Source organism: Salmo trutta, chromosome 37 (assembly GCF_901001165.1).
Source record: "Salmo trutta chromosome 37, fSalTru1.1, whole genome shotgun sequence".
NCBI classification, from domain to species: Eukaryota; Metazoa; Chordata; class Actinopteri; order Salmoniformes; family Salmonidae; genus Salmo; species Salmo trutta.
The window spans coordinates 19,632,751-19,653,632 of NC_042993.1; the positions used below are offsets into that span (position 1 = coordinate 19,632,751).

General features: G+C 44.2%; 1 protein-coding gene across 3 annotated transcripts in view; it reads left to right on the forward strand.

Annotated features, from left to right (window-relative positions):
* The first annotated feature begins 5,450 nt into the window (after window positions 1-5,450).
* The window catches only part of LOC115176751 (atrial natriuretic peptide receptor 1), a 56,898-nt gene continuing 41,466 nt past the window's right edge, over window positions 5,451-20,882 (forward strand). Inside the window, exons 1-2 of one of the 3 annotated variants that reach the window (XM_029737008.1) lie at window positions 5,451-6,354; window positions 7,381-8,195. In XM_029737008.1, coding sequence (XP_029592868.1) covers window positions 7,430-8,195 — 766 coding nt within the window. In that variant the 5' untranslated portion in view covers window positions 5,451-6,354; window positions 7,381-7,429. The remainder of the gene's footprint in view (window positions 6,355-7,380; window positions 8,196-20,882) is intronic. The other 2 variants (XM_029737007.1, XM_029737010.1) reach the window with 2 other exon arrangements.

Genomic DNA, 20,882 nt, shown 5'->3' on the forward strand with positions numbered 1-20,882 from the left:
AGAGCAGAAGCTGAAAAGAAGGACCGAGCCAAACCTAAATTATTTCGTTGTTATGTTTATTTTATTGCCTAGTAAAGTCATGTTTGCCGACTAGAACCTCCCTGTCTCTGTTTTAATCTCTGCACGCTCAACCCAACACCTCATGGTTTACCACATATGGTGGAGAATGCGGGCATCTCAGTAGATTTGGGTGCCATGGGGTCGAGCGTACGAAGATTACCATGGAAGAACTGGTGGCTCAGTTTATCCTCAGCCAGCAGAAGCAACAGGCTCTCCAGGAGCAAGCACTGGAGGAGCAGCGCAAACAAAACCTCAGACCGGTAGCAGAGGTAGCCCAGTTGAAGGCTGGGAATTGATTAGGAGTCTGGCCCGAATCAGTTCCTGGTTAAATTAATGGAGGAAGATGACGTGGAAATGTATATGTGCACCTTCGAGAGGACGGCACAGAGGGAAGGATGGCCCAAGCCCAAGCGGGCCAGGCTCTTGGCACCCTATCTCTCCGGGAAGGCCCAGAAGGCTTACTTCGACTTGAACGCCGACCAGGCCGCGAATTATGAGGGACTCATAATGAGGGACTCAAACGTGACATCCTGAGCCGTTATGGATTCAGCCTCGCACGAAGTGCAAAACTGGTCCATGACTGGGCCTTTGACTCGACCCTCTCCCCCCACGCTCAGATGACCGACCTGGTGCGCCTGACCAAGGGCTGTCTACTGACCGATGTACCTTCCGATAATCGATAAGGCTGCCCTGGATCGATACCTTTTGGGCCATGCCATGCCATACGAGATGAAGAAGATGGCGAGCATGCAGAACCCCCAGAGCCTAGAGGAATTGCTGACCACTGTGGAAACTCACCAGAACACCCAGGGCCTGCTGAAAGGGGCCCAGGTGAAGAGAGTGGACGCGGGGAGGGGGAAGAAAAGCACAGAGAGTATGGAGGGGTTGAATGGGGCCCGGACAGACCAGCCGAGAAAACCAGGGAGTGGATCAGCACATTATAGAAACCCTTTGGTTCCCTTGCCCATTATAGGGGTGCCATTTGAGCGGGTGGCGATGGATCTGGTGGGTCCATTGGTGAAGACCACGAGGGGACACCAATACATCCTGGTAATCGCGGATTCCGCCACCCGGTATGCTGAGGTGATCCCATTACGCATGGCAGCAGCAAAAGGTATCGCACGGGAGCAATTCCATTTATTCAGCCGGGTGGGTATTCCACGGGAAATCCTGACAGTCCAGGGAACCGCATTCATGTCTCGTGTTATGAAAGATGTCTGCAATCTATTACGAATCAAACAGCTGAGGACCAGTGTGTACCATCCACAAACGGACGGGGTAGTTGAATGCTTCAATAAGACCCTAAAGCAGATGCTGAAGAAGGTCTCCCCCTTTCTTCCCCTTTGAGCTCCTGTATGGCCGTCGGCTCCACGGACTGCTGGACCTAGCCAAGGAGATCTGGGAGGAGCAACCGATGCCCCTTCACAGCGTGGTGGAACACGTGGAGGAGATGAGGGAGAGGATGACGGCGATTTGGCCAGTGGTGAGGGAGCACATGGCCCAGGCGCAACGCGCCCTGGAGCGCATATACAACCGGGGGGCCCGACCACAAGAGTTCTACCCGAGAGAGAAGGTCTTGGTGCTGATCCCCACAACGGAGAGCAAATTCCTGGCTACGTGGCATGGGACCTACGACATCGTCGAGCGGGTAGGCGACGTCTGCCAACCGGGGCGGAGAAAACCCCTCCAGCTTTACCATGTGAACTTACTGAAGAAGTGGCATGCACAAGAGGTGCTGTGCGTAATGTAAGACCTCAGCCCGACCCAACGACAAGAGCTCAGAGAGTTGGTCCAGCGCTATACGGCTGTGTTCTCCGAGGTGCCAGGGCGCACGGATTCTTCCTTTCGTGCTCCATGGGGCCCCAGCGACCATTCAGCGACTCATGGACAGCGTCCTGCACCCGCACAGTGGCGTGAACTACTGCTTATTTGGATGATATAATTGTGCAGAGTGACACTTGGGAGTCCCATCTCTGTAGGTTACAGGCAGTGGTGGATGCGCTAAGGGTTTCGGGCCTGACCACGAACCCCCACAAGTGCAAGCAGGGCTACGCCGAGGTGGAGTACCTGGGCTATGAAATTGGGCAGGGAAATGTGAAGCCCCAAGAAAATAAAATCACTGCCATTAAGGAATAGCCGGTCCCCCGAACCAAGAGGCAGGTCATGTCGTTCCTGGGGTTAGCAGGCTACTACAGTCGATTTCTACCTAACTTAGCCACAATAGCTTCTCCCCTCACAGACCTAACGAAGGCACAACTACCCCAAACGATGTGATGGACGGAGGACACAGAGGCGGCGTTCCAGGCCTTGAAGGACGAGCGAATGTTCGCACCCGGTACTCGTCACCCCGGACTTCTCAAAACACCTCCTGGTCCAGACAAACGTGTCTGACACAGGGGTAGGGGCTGTCTTGTCCCAAGAGCAGGAAGGCGAGGAGCACACATTCATGCATGTCAGCACGAAGCTCTTCCCGAGGGAGAAGTACTCGATTGTCGAGAAGGAGTGCCTCGCCGTGAAGTGGGTACTGGACACCCTCAAGTATTACCTCCTCGGGAGGAAGTTCACCCTGATCACTGACCATGCCCCCCTTGTGTGGATGGCAAGAGGTAAGGACACAAATGACCGTGTCACCTGCCGGTTCCTGTCCTTACAGCGATTCTCTTTCTCTGTCATCCACAGGTCGTGGGCCCAGCATGGCAATGCGGACGCACTCTCCAGGAGGGATGCAAACCTAGCCCTGAGCATGCCTCCCTCACACTGTCAGGGCTAAGGGGGAGGGGTGGGGTGGTATCTCGGGAGGTCTACCCCGGGGGTTGGTGATAGAGCGGAGGTACGTGCTGTGACATTGGCTCCCTCTGCTGGGAGTACACGGGCTGGGCACCCCGACACGCATGGCTCCAAGCAGAGGTAATTAGGGGAAAGTGCCAACCAGCTATGGAGCCGTGGAGGCCATAAAAGGAGCACTGTGGCACACCGCGGGGGATAACAGGGAGACCGACACATAGCAGAAGCTGAGAAGAAGGACCAAGCCAAATCTACGTGATTTTGTTGTTATGTTTATTTTATTGCCTAGTAAAGTTGTGTTTGCTGACTAGAACGTCCCTGTCTCTGTGTTAGTCTCTGCACGCTCAACCCAACACCCCACTGTTTACCACATTGGCCACAAGGGAGATAAACCGTTTGGTTGAAAGCCAGTTCACTGGCAAATGTGATTTACGAGGGGCGTCTCCCTTTCTTGTTTTTCTCCTACTATAATATATTTTTTATTTGTCAAAGGGATTTGTTGAGTTTATTGATCTGTAAACTGCTGTTGGGTAAGAGGGCATAGAAGAGAGGAAAGATAAGCCCTAGAGAAAGAATACCACAAAAATGTGAGGGGGAAGGAAGACATTAGGGTGAGGAAAAGACTATGCAGGATTCTACAGCTCTTCAGGGAACAGAGGAAGGATTAGAGAGGCCACAATGTTCATGGCATTCACATGGAAATGTACTGAATGCATTTTTCACTCAAGCATTTTTCTTCACCTACACAGCTTGCTTATAATGTATGGGGCCCTAGCTTTATTTGAAATAGAATATCGGAAGGCAATGACTATTATAATCTGCCCACGCCAGGTCTCAAGAAATGTCTCTCTGCTATTACATATGCCTGATGATGAAGAAATGGCAGTAGGTTGTCAGTCAGTCACAAAGCAACGATTTTGTCTTGACACAATGAAGATGGGTGGAAAGCATTTTTGAAAAGGTATGACAATCATACATTTTACATGAGTGAGAGTTATGACTTGACATGCACAAAATAGGGAAAGGGGGATAGGTAGTTAGTTGCACAAGTGAATGCATTCAACCGAAATGTGTCTTCTGCATTTAACCCAACCCCTCTGAATCAGAGAGGTGCGAGGGGCTTCCTTAATCAACATCCACTTCATCGGCACCCATGGAGCAGTTAACTGCCTTGCTCAAGGGCAGAACAGCAGATTTTCCCACCTTACCGAGGCTGAGAGAAAATGTTTCAGTTTTAAAGCTTATAGCCGTAATGATCCCAACGTGAGGGATTCAGCTCAGTGGCAGTTTGACCACGAAGAGATCATGCCTACAGAGATCAGGGCCGGATTACCGAACGGGCGTGCAGAGCACGTACCCCGGGGGGCCCGGCCTCCAGGGTCAGGGGCCCCCAGATAGCATATGACAGAAAAATGTGTAGCATTGCAGGAAATTAGCTTTAAAACTGCAACATTTTGCCTCAGCCTAAAGGCAAAATGTAAACAAAAGCATGAGAGGAGCTATAAAACAGCAAATGTTCCCCCTGCCCCATGGCAACAGGGTAGAATTACAGAAAAAGTGCTTTAAAACTAAATTTTTCTCTCTGCACCATGGCAATATGTGTTGAAATGCAGGAAGTTATCTGATTTCCTGACCCCCTCAGTGGGCCCCTGGAGGTCATTGCCCGTGGCCCCAAATGCAGCAGTCTGGCGGCCCAGACCATGGCCTTCACATGTCACAAACAATTGAATCAGAAAAACATATTCGCTCACTATATGACTATGGTTACCTGCACACAATAATGACATTATTGATTAATATAACAGCGCGATTAAAACGTTAGGTTAATTAACCTATATGCTTTGCAAGAAGAACGATTTCCCCTAATAATCCTATTTACATAGACACATCTGAAATCAGGCTACCTGATGACACTCTGATAAATACAGAAGATCAAAATAAATGTTCAATCAAAAATAAATGTTCTACCACAGTGACTGTGCTATTTTTGGGATGCATTTTTGATTCTGAGTTCGGACATATAAAGTTTTTGTGAAAATTACTAAACGCATACATTCAGTTGTTCCGAACTCATTTCAAAGAGGGGTGGCTCTTGGAACGCCGGTGTTTAGGCCTACATAATTCGAAAGATTGCTGGTGTTTTAATTGGTGTATGCTTACTTAGATTTTGACTTTACGCCGATTAAGATAAACAGAGTAAAGTGTTTACATGACTATTGCATAATCTGCCTACTGCCATAATCAGTTCAATATAGATTTATTACTGTCCAAGTAAACCTACCGTGTGTGTGTGTAACCTGATATACATGTTCAACCCCCGATATTTTATGAGAAAGATGCATGCACTCAACAACTGGTAACATTACTCTCAACATAGACTGTTGGACATGCTTTTAAATACAGCTTCTCTGTGGTAGAATTATTTACCACTGTGCTAATTGCTTGAGAATACATATTTGTATAGATCCACTCCTTATTTCTCGCATTCTCTCTCCTTCTCTCCCGCTCCAGTGGAAACGAAAGCCTACCGGTGCCTGAGAAAGACGCCGCCACGAGGTGAACACACACACTTTCATACAAGCACTTACACTCTGTTCCGGCGGCAGGCAGTCAGTCTCTACTCCGACTGGCCAAGGCTGCCTCATTTGGAACTTCCATAGCCTCAAGCTATCCAGCGTAACACTGAAATAGACAGAGTACAAGGAATACTGGCATGAAACCAGACATACACACACAGACACAGGGATCTACATCTGTGTGAGGATCCGGACACACCCTCAGACCAGACGAAGGGAGGCAGAGTGTGTGTGTGCGTGTTTCTTTGACCTGTGGCTGTAGAGGATTTTCCTGGTGTGTGACGGCACACTACTGTTGTCATCTCGTTTTCTCTACCTGATGCGGTGGGATTTCCTGACCCTGGAGTTCAACAGCTGACCAATGCAGGCCTAGAATCAGCTTCCCTGAGTTGGGGATCCGCAACAGAGCTAAAGGTGCTGAGCAGTGCTGGTACTTTGCTAGCCTTTTCCTGGAATATTTTCTAATTCAGGCAAAAAGTTATCATTCTACAACTATGAAACATCAGGCATATTTTCTGTCTGACACAGCATATAATCAAGGACTGTCTTTGCTTAGCCTGAAATAATTGAATCAGGAAAGCCAACGTCAACTTTGTCCAGTCTGTTTTCTTTGGTAATAAGAGGTGGGAGCTAGTACCTCTCAAATTACTGACTGGCTGTGCATTCATTCTGTTGATTCTCCTATTTTTTTTTCTTCTGGGTTCTTTGTGCGCAACTAAAAGGAAAAACTTGATAGAGGTTTTTTTGGCCGATATCCCCCGCTTTCGTGAACCAAGCGTTGCCTTTTCGCGGGTTTCGCTTGCCCATCAGCACCTCTGCCCACGCACAGCTCGAGCCTCCCAGCGGGTATTTCACCTCAGTCACCGACAGTCACACATGCCAAGACGTCGGCATACACCGGAGCTTGACATGGAGGGAGAAAACTCGATTTAAGGTAATTGTATTGTATTTAGGCAAATGTCAAATATGTTTTTGTAGCTGCAACACATTTTAATCCATGTTAAATTATACCGTCTACAGCCAGACAGTGCACCACATGTACTCCAAAATGACTTTTGAGTGTAACATTAGGCTATGATGTGAGAACAAATCTTTAGGCCTAATATAAGGCTAATAGCTGTACAAAACCAGGTATACCGTCCTTATAACGTTTTAAGGTTTTGTTATGTATACATTTAGAAGTTTGAAATATTTGTTATCTACTAGAAAAATCCTTTATCTGATTTCAGACATCAGTTTATCACAACCCTAAACGCCCTATTACTCAATTGTGTTTGTTTTTGATAAAATACTTTATAAACAAGATGTAACGTTAGCCTATATCTTCAAATGAATCAAAGTAATTGCCGTCAGACTGAACACTGTTCTATCTAGCCTACATACATGTGAAATGCCATGCAAAGCACCTTCGATTATTGCTCCATTGTTTAGGTATTTGTTGGTGTACCAGGCTTTGATGCTAAACAAATCTCAACGAGTTCAGTTAAACAATTAAATCAATGCATATCCTGTCAGGTGCAAGCTTAATGGTCTACCAGTTTGATAGAGGCAATTAACAACCATGTAGTTGTCTAGGAAAGTTCACCTTCACCATAACTTACTAAAGGGAGCTGTGACAAGTATTTTGTCACACTTTGACATTCTTTAATTATTCCGTTTATATTCTCAACTCCTGAGTATAAATCTGATTTGAGGGGACAGAACTGCCCAGTAACTCAGTAACTCCAGTCTGGTATAAGGGAGTCACCCTCTCACATATGTTCTATAACATGGTAGTGCAACTATAACATGGTAGGCCACTCAAACGTGACATGAAGAAAAATAGTTTGAGGGAATTCAGCTGTGAAGAAGCAAAACAGCTCTTTGAACAGAGTTGAACCGACATGAAGAGACTCCAAACTGAGCCTTTCGTGCGTGTCTGTGTGTGTGTAGAATAGTCTCCCTATGTCTCCCTCTTAAGCTCAACAGGATAAATAATTCACAAGGACATTATTCAACAGCCTAGCAGGATGAGGATGCAGGGAGAGAAACTGTTGCTGGTTCTTCTTCTGCTGCTGGGTGCCTGTCTCCAGTGGGTCCAGTCTGGCAAGTCCTCCCGGCACCGTGATTCACACCGACACCCCAGAGAGCACCGGGACCATCGGCAGCACCGGAACATCACGCTGGCCATCATCCTACCACAGAGAAACACTGCCTACCCCTGGGCCTGGCCCCGTGTAGGTCCGGCTCTGGACCGAGCCATTGACACCATCAACACTGACCCAGCGCTCCTCCCTGGCCACCACCTGGGTTACGTGTTTGAGAACAGCGAGAACGAGGAGGGCATCTGCTCTGAGTCCATCGCCCCACTCATGGCTGTTGACCTCAAGTTCGCCCACGACCCCTGGGCTTTCATCGGGCCGGGCTGTGACTACACCTCCTCCCCAGTGGGCCTCTTCACCACCCACTGGGACATCCCCATGGTAACGGCGGGCGCCCCAGCCGTGGGCTTCAACGGCATCAACATGTATCCGTCCATCACCAACACGGGCCCCACGCACAAGAAGCTGGGCAAGTTCGGCCTCCATATCTGCAAGCACTTTGAGTGGAAGGAGCAGGTGCTGCTCATGTTCAGTGACAACAAGAAGGACGACCGACCGTGCTACTTCGCTGTGGAGGGCCTCTACACAGAGCTGCACTTGAACAACATCACCTCGGTGGACCTGGTGTTTGAGGAGAACACTGGACCAGTCAACTACTCTGACCTGCTCCACAACATCAAGCAAGATGGCCGAGGTGGGTCCCCTATATTCACTACACTTTATTCACAGCTTTGTATTCTACATATTGTGAGAGCAAATCCGTTAATGTTCAGTGGGTTGGCACAGTGTCTTTTCGTTTTAATTTCTGTCTGGAACTTATTTCATTATGGTTATGCTTGTCAGCCTAAGAACAGCCTAAAAATAACCTTCTTGGTCCATGTTATTTATTCAGCCTAAGCCCTCATGACATAGATTTCTTTGTTGACACAGCTGTACAAAAATAGCTAAACTGTATGTGCTTGTTTTCACATTTACGATTGTGTGTGTGTATGTGTCTCACTTATTACCTATGATATTTGATGGCTCCTGCCCTCTGAATGATTCGTAGCAGCATGGTTTGTTAAGCGTGGATATTAGCTTTTGATCCTTGCTGCAGGGCATGGATGCGCTGGCAGCCTGAGCAAGAATTATGAGCTCAATCGACGCTGTGCAGATCAGACAACTCACTGTTGCAAATGGCCTGTCCCCAGGACAGACAGAGATAAGATCGGCGTCATTAGATGATACAGCAGTTTTATGAAACCCCTCAAATTTTTGCCCTCAATTTTTTCACTGTATTTTGGTTCAGTTTACCCTTCTGCTGCCTTTGAGGAAATGGACACAATGAGTACAAAGCAAATATAATTCATTGCTACTCCAATCTATCACTTTCTTTACAAAGTCAAGTGAGTCAACAAATAGATAGATAAGCCTCTCGATTGGTTCTCTATGAGCTTCCCTCTCCCGTTCCCACACGGGTATAAAAACGTCTCCAGAGAAGACAATTATTAACAGAGGTCAAGAGCCCTGCGACATTATAAGGGAGCTGCAGTCAACATATCAGATCTGTAGGTATTTCCTGTTAAACAGACTCTGTCATTGGTCTAATTACCTTGGCCCTTTGCTTTTTGTTGTTTTGCAGTTCATCATATTTAACCAGAGGTGAGCAAATTGTGGACTTGGTCAAATTAGGGATTTGTTCAAACAAAACGGGTAATCCATGTCCTGGAACAAATACTAAATATGAGTATTTCTGTTCAACAAGAAAGCATGTGTGACTTACCATGTTTCTTTTTGTTTTCACACTGTGAACTTTGCTGTTTTGGTTACATGTATCCAGATGTGTACTTTATGGAACGCCAGAAGACTGTTGTCTTTGGCTTATTCCAAATTCACAGGCATCATGGTGTGATTGATTAGGGCTTTTAGTTAAGGTTGTCTAACTGAGATCTGGTAGAATGGCCACACTAAGCCATGCATTTTGATGGAGTGCAGTTGACCTGTGTGCGCAGAACTTATGAGTTGTTTTATGTATTTAGGTTAAAGGGGCAATCTGCAGTTGCTACATCCATGTTTTGACTTATAAATGAATTATATTGATTCTTGAAAAATATAATTTATAAATGCCTCATGAGCTTAGTCCAACTGCCATACCCCATCAGAACCCAAAATACAAGCTTGTTTTACTCCAGTGTTTGTAAACAAAGTAAATATAAACTATATAACCGCAAAACATGGTTAAATCTATTATTTTAATATCATGGATGGTCAGTCCTGGCATCCATAGCTCTGTCTATGAATTTGAGAGTGGTTACATTTCTCCAGGCCCATCCCTCAGCTTTTTACCGAAACAGAGATTACTTTATTTTTTTAACTACTGATTGCCACTTTAAAGTGTCTATTTAGCATTAACAGTCAGGAAATGTTTAACCCAAAGACCTTCGTAGACATATGTTTTTTATTGCTCATACACCTGCCTGGGAAAAAGTCATCATAGGGGATGCAATGGTTCATTAGATTGGGACCAGTGTAAAATATAATTAATATCTGAGTAAAAAGGCTGTTTCCTGAATATACGCTCTGCCATGGCCCAGTTAGGAATCAAAATAAACTAAACTCCCATTTATTTATCAGCAAATCTCCAATGCTTGAAACAGCCATTTGTACAACTCCATTTAGAAGAATACCCATGGAAGAGTTATAGTGGAAATATGACTGACTCGAAGAAGAAAAGACTAAGTCATAAAGTAGCAAGTGGAACATTTGGGTTAGCCTACACAGTATATGAGAGTACAAAAATACTTCCTAATTATGTTCCTGATTGTAACTCTATTCTGTCAGAGCACACAATCAGCAGTTGATTTACATGTTGTGGTGGTTGTCAGTTTGTTTCAGAACAGCAGATGGTTTGAGGATCAGACAGACCTGCTTTATATTCAGATTTCATGCATTGCTCTTCTCAGCTCAGAGACAAGTAATATCACAACAACACCAACACCGATCTCACGCTATGGTTGGAGAGAGTGAGGGACAGAGGTGCTCAATGTGCAAAAAAAAAGTGTGTGTGGTGCGAAAAGATATTGTAACAGCCCCCCCCAGCCCACCGTAACACATAGACACACATCTGTCACACTCACCAGCAGTGCTGTGACCTTTTCCTCAGCACTCATCAAGAGAGAGGAAGCCTTTCACAATATGTTCCCCCACCTCCCCACCCCCTGCCGCCATCCCTAGGGACCAATAAATAAATACGCACACCATTATGATGAGGAAATGACGCCAGAGACGGTTTGCGTGCTGCAGGGACCTCAGTCTGTTGTTTGGGTGCATTCATTGTCTCAACAACTGTTGCTTTAGCCAATTGCCCCTTTTACTGAAAAAGAACATGGCTTGGATTGTTTTGGACTGGTTTCATTGTTGCTTCAGGGGACTTAACAATAATCCAGGAGAAAAGACTGAAAGTGCGGTCTCTCATATCTCCTTGTGTGTGTGTGTGTGTCTACACCCAAAAATGAAAATGTCTTAGATTTTCCACAGACCTTAAAAGTGGTCTCCTGATGTGGTTTAAGCATTGTTGTGGTTTTAGAACAGGGATGAGTCGAGGTCTCAACTTTCTGTTGCGAGTTAGAATACTAGAATATACAAGGTGCAATTTCAAAATATGGTTGTGGATCAGCAGTTTTTCTCTTGTTTTGTTAGTAGGGTTGCACATTTTGGGGAATATTCAGAGGTGGAAACTTTCCGTGGGATGTATTTGGAATATATAGGAATTAACGGGATTAAAATTAATACCATTTAAATGTAGATGTTTTTTGCATTGGATATATTTACCATATCATATGGAGACAGGAACATAAACATTTTTCCTTATCATAAGTAGACATAATTGAAAATGATTGAATCCTTCCAATAGAAATAAAAACATTTTTAGTTATGAATTGAACTTTAATTAAATGAGTTGACTATTCTGTAAAATCATAGTCTAGAAACTAAAGCTTTGGTTGTCTTCCTCTCAGGCTTCCATGTCTTCTCCCTGGACCACCTCAATGTCCACCTCTTGAACATCAGACTCTGAGGCCTCATCTTCACTGTCACTTTCCAACCTTGTTGAGGATGGCTCGTTGTCAGGCTCAAAAAGCCTCACATTTGCCCGGATGGCCACCAATTTTTCAACCCTTGTATTGGTCCGCCTGTTGCGTGCTTTTGGTGTGTGTGTTCCCAAACAAGGACCAGTTGCGCTCTGAGGCGGCTGATGTTGGTGGGATTTGGAGGATGATGGAGGCAACAGGGGAAAGAGCCTCAGATCCACAAAGTCCCTTCCCCCAGGTGGCTGATGAGATATGATGGCACGACTGCCATATTGCATCTCCATCCCAAAGCCCTTGCTTGGAAGTGTACTTCGCCAGACTGCCAAGAACCTTGCCCTCATCCAGGCCAAGGTGGCGAGAGACGGTAGTGATGACACCATAGGCCTTGTTGATCTCTGCACCAGACAGGATGCTCTTGCCAGCATACTTGGGGTCCAACATGTACGCTGTGGCGTGTATGGGCTTCAGGTAGAAGTCTTCACGCTTTTTGATGTATTTCAGAACTGCAGTTTCCTCTGCTTGGATCAACAGTGAAGTGGGCAGGGCAGTACGGATTTCTTCTCTTACATCTGCAAGCAGAGTCTGAACATCAGACAGGATGACATTGTCTCCCTCAATCCGTGCAATGGCTACTGCTATAGGTTTCAGGAGTTTCAGGCTGCTTACCACTCTCCCAAAGTGCATCATCCAGGAGGATCCTCTTGATGGGGCTGTCCATATCGGCAGACTGTGATATGGCCATTTCTTGGAGAGACTTCTTGTCCTTCAGGAGACTGTCAAACATGATGACAACACCACCCCAATAGGTGTTGCCGGGCAGCTTCAATGTGGTGTTATTTTTCTTCTCACTTTGCTTGGTGAGGTAGATTGTTGCTATACCTTCATGACCCTTCACATACCTAACCATTTCATTGGCTCTCTTGTAGAGTGTATTCATTGCTTTCAGTGCCATGATGTCCTTGAGCAGATTCAATGCATGAGCAGCACAGCCAATGGGTGTGATGTTAGGGTAGGACTCCTCCACTTTAGACCAATCAGCCTTCATGTTCACAGCATTCTGTCACCAGTGCAAATACCTTCTGTGGTCCAAGGTCATTGATGACTGCCTTTGGCTCATCTGCAATGTAGAGACCGGTGTGTCTGTTGTCCCTTGTGTCTGTGCTCTTGTAGAATACTGGTTGAGGGGTGGAGATGTAGTTAATTATTCCTTGCCCACGAACATTCGACCACCCATCAGAGATGATTGCAATACAGTCTGCTTTCTCTATGATTTGCTTGACCTTCACTTGAACTCTGTTGAACTCTGCATCCAGCAAATGAGTAGATAAAGCATGTCTGGTTGGAGGGGTGTATGCTGGGCGTAGAACATTCAGAAATCTCTTCCAATACACATTTCCTGTGAGCATCAGAGGTGAACCAGTTGCGTACACAGCTCGAGCAAGACATTCATCAGCATTTCTCTGACTACGTTCCTCCATTGAGTCAAAAAAACTTCTGATTCCAGGAGGACCATGAGCTGCTGCTATGGATAAGGTGAATGATTCATCATTTTCACCTCGAATAGAAGTAGAGGGACTTTTGTCAGAGGTTGCCTGTTGTGAGCGCTGAGGGAACTTTATGCACTTGGCCAGATGATTCTGCATCTTCGTTGCATTCTTCACATATGATTTGGCACAGTATTTGCAAATGTACACAGCTTTTCATTCTACATTAGCTGCAGTGAAATGTCTCCACACATTTTCCTGTAAAGATTAGGAAAAAAATAGTTAAGCAGTTAGATTAAACAACTCCTTTGTAAGATAAATGTTTTAAAATGAAACATATATGGAAACAGGTGAATTAACACTCCTCAATTAGCAAGCTAAAACCCACATGGTAGCAAAAACGAACTAGCAGAAATTATGAACAAGTTAGAAATGATTAAACACACTTTGCTGTAGGCTACTATTCACTAGTTAACAAAAAATCATGTATGTCATATAAAATATATTCACCCCACCCAGTATTGTAATCAAAACTTACCAGAAAGCATGTAGTCCTTGGCTCAGACAGTGTAGTAGTGTGGGCTCAATAGCATCTCATTAGTGTGCAGGATCTTGAGAATCAGCTGTACATATGATGGAAGAGTGCACTGCACATGTGATGGAAGAATGCACTGTGCATGCAGAGGGTTGCAATTCCATTGAATTGGGGATAGTTTAACAAAAATATGCCACAAGACCTAGAATTGCCTTGTGTATCCCACAAAAAAAGGTTCACTGTTATAAGCTAACTTTTTTGATGAATTTAAGCAAAATTCCCAAAATTCCAGGGCTCCCATGGAACATTTCCGGAAATTTACCGGAAAGTTTCCGAACCTTTGCAACCCTATTTGTCAGTCACTGATAGTCAGTCAATTAGCCCATGTCAGCAAAAATTATTTTAGATTGCTAAATTAGTTTAGCTGCGAGCTATCTCAACTTGTTACACATGGATGTGGGTGTGCAGACCCGTGAGCAACTGGCACCCTTCATGAGGAGTTGTTGTTTTTGTATAACAAAAATAATATTTTGAAAGCAAAAACCTGAAAATAGGGAAAACAAAATGGAGAAAAATTTATTTGGGAAACACTAAACGTAATTAGGCAAAAAAATTAAATAAAACTGATTTTATAGGAACACTACAAATGTGCTCGGAAAGCCCTTTAGCTGATTGAGCACTTTGACCCCGTTCCAGCTCCTTTCAAAATAGGATTCTTACCAACCAACCACCGCTGCACTGCTGTGAGCAGGATGGAGATGATGGTGTATTGAATATTGATCAAGTTTAAGGGTTTAAATAACTCAACGTTGGTAACTCATCATATAACTTGTAGAAGAGCTAAGCCCGGTGGACTGGGTGGGTGTACATGGTGTGTGAAATTTAATAAGGGGCCATTTGCTGAAATGTCAACAACAACAAAAAATCTGCCTTTTGTTTCACCCAAGAGTCCTTTCACAAGCACAGCATTTATCAGATGCAATAACCATGACCATAATTACAATAATTGATCATGATGTTTTTATGAGATAATCTTATAAAGAAAGGAAGAGTTGAATCTTGTGAAGGATTTCCTCCAGTCCACTGGTCATACATATTTTATGAGTGGATTCACACAGTCGACTGCACTTCTTGTCAATTATTTTGGTGTTAATTCCTTAAAATTAACCTGTTAATGTTATTTCCTGTCAGAAAAAGTTTTTCTGGGAATAACAAATCGCTGTCTCTGTATTAGTAGTGTAACAGTGTAGCTTCCGTTCCTCTCCTTATCCCAACCTGGGCTCGAACCAGGGACCCTATGAACACATCGACAACTGTCACCCAGGAAGCATCGTTACCTATCGCTTCACAAAAGCCGTGGGCCCTTGCAGGGCAAGCAAAACAACTACTTCAAGGTTTCAGAGCGCGTAGCATCACTAATTGAACGCCATTTCACTTAGGCTACAGTAGGAGTAGTTCTCCTCTGAAGAGGTAAGCCTACATAGACTAATCAATAAATGAATGCTGTGTGTGGAAGGAGCAGCATTTATTTCAGGACAGCTCTGTTTGGTTAGCTGTTTTTAACATCTGGAGTAGTAATCTTCCCCACATCGTGTGTGTGTGTGTGTGTGTGTGTGTGTGTGTAAGCAACCCAATTGACTGCACACAAAAAGAGCAACAGCCAAAAACATTTGGCAAAGTCTGAACTTTTTATCTACTTGATGAAATGGTTGGACAGAACACAAGACATTTATCAATGTCGTAACCTTTTTTCACAATATTTGGTATTATGAAAGACCAGATTGGTTCTTGTTTAATTTCAATCAGTTTAATTACACAAGCCATGGAATCATGTGAATGAGGCGTTTATCAACCTACAGTTGAAGTCAGAAGTTTACATACCCCTTAGCCAAACACTCTCAAAGATTGTCTATGAAAAAGCCAACTGACACTTACTCTTGTGTTACTGACGTGTTGCACCCTCGACAACTACTATGATTATTATCATTTGACCATGCTGGTCATTTATGAACATTTGAACATCTTGGCCATGTGCTGTTATAATCTCCACCCGGCACAGCCAGAAGAGGACTGGCCACCCCTCATAGCCTGGTTCCTCTCTAGGTTTCTTCCTAGGTTTTGTCCTTTCTAGGGAGTTTTTCCTAGCCACCGTGCTTCTACACCTGCATTGCTTGCTGTTTGGGGTTTTAGGCTGGGTTTCTGTACAGCACTTTGAGATATCAGCTGATGTAAGAAGGGCTATATAAATACATTTGATTTGATTTGATGAAACGCTTCTAAAGCTATGACATCATTTTCTGGAATTTTCCAAGCTGTTTAAAGGCACAGTCAAGTTAGTGTATGTAAACTTCTGACCCACTGGAATTGTGATACAGTGAATTATAAGTGAAATAATCTGTCTGTAAACAATTGTTGGAAAAATGACTTGTGTCATGCACAAAGTAGATGTCCTAACCGACTTGCCAAAACTATAGTTTGTTAACAAGAAATTTGTGGAGTGGTTGAAAAACGAGTTTTAATGACTCCAACCTAAGTGTATGTAAACTTCCGACTTTAACTGTATATTCACACACATTCCTGACCTGAATGTAAAGTTTCTGAGGTGACTTAGAAAAAGTGTGAAAGTGACTTTTGATTTGGACTTTGATGTTAGCAAATATATCACTAAAATGTATCACTAAAATGATGAACCCATGTGGACACAGCTCTCCCCTTGCCACCCCCTCTCTTCCCTACCTCCATTTTGCCCTTCTCTTTGCTCTCCTCACCCCCACCCTCACCTTGGTATGCTAATCAGTTATATTTTGGAACGGGCTGTTTTAATCAAGGACAGTGTAGCTTCACAGGTGGTTCAGTATCAGTCCCATTCATCTTATTGATGAGAAACTCTATCTTCTGTCAAAGCCATACAGTAAAGATAATCACTATCAAAGAAAGGCTGAGTTATTTTCCTTTTCACTACACACACCCACATGCCCAGTGATTACATAACTTCTATATGTTAGGGAGAGTACAGTATGCGAGTAGAAAAGCTATTCACTGCATATCCAAAAGAAACGCTTGGGTTGTTAATCATTAGTTGAGGAAATGTACAGCACCCAATTGCTTGATGAGATAGGAGCACTCAATTCATCCCAAGGGGATTACCTGTCTATAAAGAAATATCTATACACAGTTCAAAGAACATCACACTACCTGCGAAAGGGAGGGGGTGATTTTTCAATTACCTTTCATGGTGGCAGATCTTTGTAGAGATTGTAGAAAATGTTGATGAGCGAGAGAGTTTTGGCAGTTGAGCTTGTTGTCCCAGTGTTAAGAGGGACCTGTAACTCTATGGGGTTGTTGACATCACCCTTGCCTCGACATGACCCCTTCACCCCATAGCTTGGACTTCCCAAAAGGGTGACGCAAGACCCTGGAGCTTCCATCTCTTCTAGCTCGCCTCCTCCTGTCGCTATGGTTGCTGAGGCAGAAGGTGGCCATGCTGAACTAAACTACCCACAAGGCCGTGCCCAGCCTTGCCTTTCCCTTTCCTTCCCCTCAGCCCCCTCGGCCCAGTCCATCTGGCATTAGTTAAAAATTAATATCCTGGAATCCTGGAGAGGCAAGGAGAAGGAGGGGAGCCAGACATGTAGGCCTATAAGTTTGCCTTCGAGCCTGGGGGAGATGGTAGTGGTGATGGTTGTGGTTGGTTTTAGATTTGTTGGTTTGCATGATTACACACAGACGAGTCAACACACACATTGAGTTATCTTCGTGAGTTTAGGCCTGCTGTTCATCACAGGTGGAGTCTGGAGTCCTGGGAGGGACGGAGGCTGCTTCTGCCGTAATGGTTCAGCTTTGAACGCACTCCCATCCTAGTTTAACATCTAACAAAGCTTTTTATAGTTAGACATTGTATAATTGGATGTTTTCTGTATGATATTGTATATACACTCTTAGAAAAAAAGGTGCTATCTAGAACCTAAAAGCATTCTTCTGTTGTCCCAATAGAATAACCCTTTGAAGAACCCTTTTGGTTCCAGCTAGAATTTTTTTGAAACCAGAAAGGTTTCTATATGGAACCAAGAAAAGGTTATCCTATGGGGACAGCCAAAGAACCCTTTTGGAACCCTTTTTCTAAGATTGTTTAGAAAAGAAATGCTCTAAACTAGACACTGGATTGTAGTTTAGTCATGGCTGGTAGTTCCATGCCTGGGACAAATCCACAGAGTTCTCTACCACATTGAGGAACAATTAGCTTCCAGGGTGTCTAGCATGAACACACGCACACACACACACACACACGCACATACACACACACACACACACGCGCACACGCACATGCACATAGTCTCTCTGAGTGCATCTCCTGCTGAGGAAAATCATGATGTCAGAACTTGATGTGTCATAAAAAACAACACAACCTTCAACATTTGTTCTTAGGGAGAGATAGCACAGGACTAAATTCAAAAGACTCTTGTATCTCTCAATTAGCATAGAGCATTTTACATTTTGAAAGCTGACCCTTTTTAGACTGTTTTCCACCATTTTCAGCACTCACAATTCATTTAGATAGTACAGTAGTTTACCTTGATGTTGAAATGTTAGGGATAATGCCTGTTATCATCTCAGGATGGAATCAAGGAAATGTTTCTCGTGGTCAGAGCCTTTTATATAAGGAGTCTTTATGGTAGGGTAAACCTAATGGTTTGTTCACACTATGATGAAAATATTGAACTGAGGCAAGGTTCCCCCACAGACAGAAATGAGAAAAGTGATTATAAAACCAATAGTCTGTGGGACTCAATGTTCCGAGTAACTTTAATTCAAAGCTCTGGTGTGGCCTCTTGTACCATCTCATCTTTGATCTAAAAGTCAGTTCCACTGTTGAATTGACCAGCTCTTTTCTCCCTGGGGCATTTTCCAAGGCTCCCCAAGCTGTTTGTGTTGTTTGTTTGTATCAGGTATATATCCATCTAAAGCTTTTGAAATTGTCTTTTGAGTCATCAGATAAACAATACCATATTTCTGGTCAGATCCCTGCAGGCCTAAGCTGCGATACAAGAGGCTCTTGCTGATCTCATCCCACCTTTCAAGAAGGCCGTATTGGGTTTGTTTTGTGTGCTGTGGCTATGATGGCAAATGAAGCAAAACAGAAATTCAGTATGAATGGGTTGATAGTAGCCACAGTCTAAGAGAAGTATAGTATCTCAATAGTGTTCACTTATAGATATCCCACTGGGCACAAATGTTGCTCAAAGTACTTTGATTTACATTTGATTGGATTGTCAACTAACAAGAAATGAACCAAAATTTGAGCCATGTCATTGGATTTGGGTGAAAAATTGGGTGAAAAAAAGTCCCAAAATACTTTTAAGTTGATGAGTTTTGCAAAGTTGTTTGTTGAAATGACGTGAAAACAACGTTGATTCAACCAGTTTTTGCCCAGTGGGATGGTGACTGCATGGACACATAGAGGGGTCGTTTGGAGTGAAGTACGCAGTGACATACTGTTACATCATTCTCATTTAATTTGCCAGCTTCGGGTCCCCATACACTAGTCTTCTTGCTTTCATCCAAAGATCCCAATAGGTATGCCAAGCAGCAATATTTCTAAGTAATATTCCGCATAAAAATATGAATTGGGACTCACTTCCACTGTCTGCATATCGCAATTTGTAATTGTAATGAAATTAGATAATGTAATGGTTAATCAAGAACCAGGGAAGTCTGCTGTCTCAGTCACTTGACTGCGGAATTGTCGTGTGTTCAGGAGGAAGTTGACAGGTCCTACATCACAATAATTCAAAGACTTAATCAAGTGTCTTTGTTTCTCTGGAATGTTTTGGGAGATTACACTGACACAGAGGGATTGATTATGTTATCACTCACCAATTTCTAGGAGAGGAAGAAGTTGTGTGTGGTTGTGAGAGACAGAGTAAAGAGGGCTATAGAATTCAAAGCGGCAACAGAAATCCGTGACTCGATAATGGCCAATTGTAAATATATAATAATGGTCCATCAGCCTGTTGCTACTCTGCGGTTGTGGACTCTGAATTAAGTTAAGAAAAATAAATTAAGGTGGAGGGAGAGAAGGAAATGGAAAAATAGGAAATGTTCTTATTCCTTCCTTTCATCACTCTCCCTCTCCTTCTAACACCTTCTGCTAACCTTGTGTGAAGGTAAGAAAATCAGACAGGATGGTGTGGTGACGTGTGACAGACATTATATTTGCTATCTCCGCCTCACTCTTGCTCTCTCACCCAGTCGTCATGGTATGAGCTGGGCTGTCCACAGTAAAACCACTACACCATCAGTTCTTCCTGAGGTTGGAAGTTCAAAGGAAGTGTCAGACTGTCTGAAGATGATAGTGGAAGTGTGTGTGACTGTGCACTTATCAGGCATGAAAGGTATGTAAAGTCACAGTGTTTGCTCCGCCTGGTGCTGGGATCAGGGGTCAGGCCTGGGCTTTGCCCCCTTGTACCGCTCTACACTCCTCTAGCCGTTATGCTATCCTGGTTTGTTTCCATCCACTCATGTTGTCAACAGCTTGTCTTACACCAAATGTTATTTATCTTGGTGCCACTAAAAGTTGAGTGTGGCACCAAGCCACTGGTGGCGCAATTGTTTGGAGGGGATCCGGATGAGGATGGAGTCTCACCAGGAGGAGGGCAATTAGACCCTCCTTATACTTGTAAGTCTCCTGAGCCCAGGGCGACCCGGGAGATCCCTTTTAGTCTCCTTAGGTTTGTTGGTTTGGTTCCACTGCTCACTTCCTGACCAGGGCCATTAAACCCTGAAACAATAGAGCCGCCAGGACAGGAAGTGCGTGCTACAGGAAGGTCATCACGCCCCTGGAGACTTCCTGTGCCACTCTTCCACGCCACACGGTGCCAGACCAGACCACAATCAACTAGATAAGACCAGGGACGGACTGGGAATGAAAAATGGCCCTGGACTTTTTGACTCAGACCTGCCCACCAAAAACCCCACCAGTGATACACCACTATCCACGCCACACTTTATGTAAACAAGATTACTGAACAATATTTATAACAATAACTTTAGTAAAATAGATGTAAAATAGAATAAGGGGAACGTGTTGCTCTTAGGAGGAGGCTGGCTAGAAGGAGCACATATTGGCACAATGGGGCTGGCAGCAAGGTGGCAAGAATCTCTGGAACCATCTGACCAGTAAAATAAATAATACAGGAAGAAATGTGTTGGTGAAAAGACTGGTGAGTAGGCAAGTCATAGAATAAAATTAAAATAAACATATTTCCTACCTCCTTAAATTAGCAATTTCTGCAGCA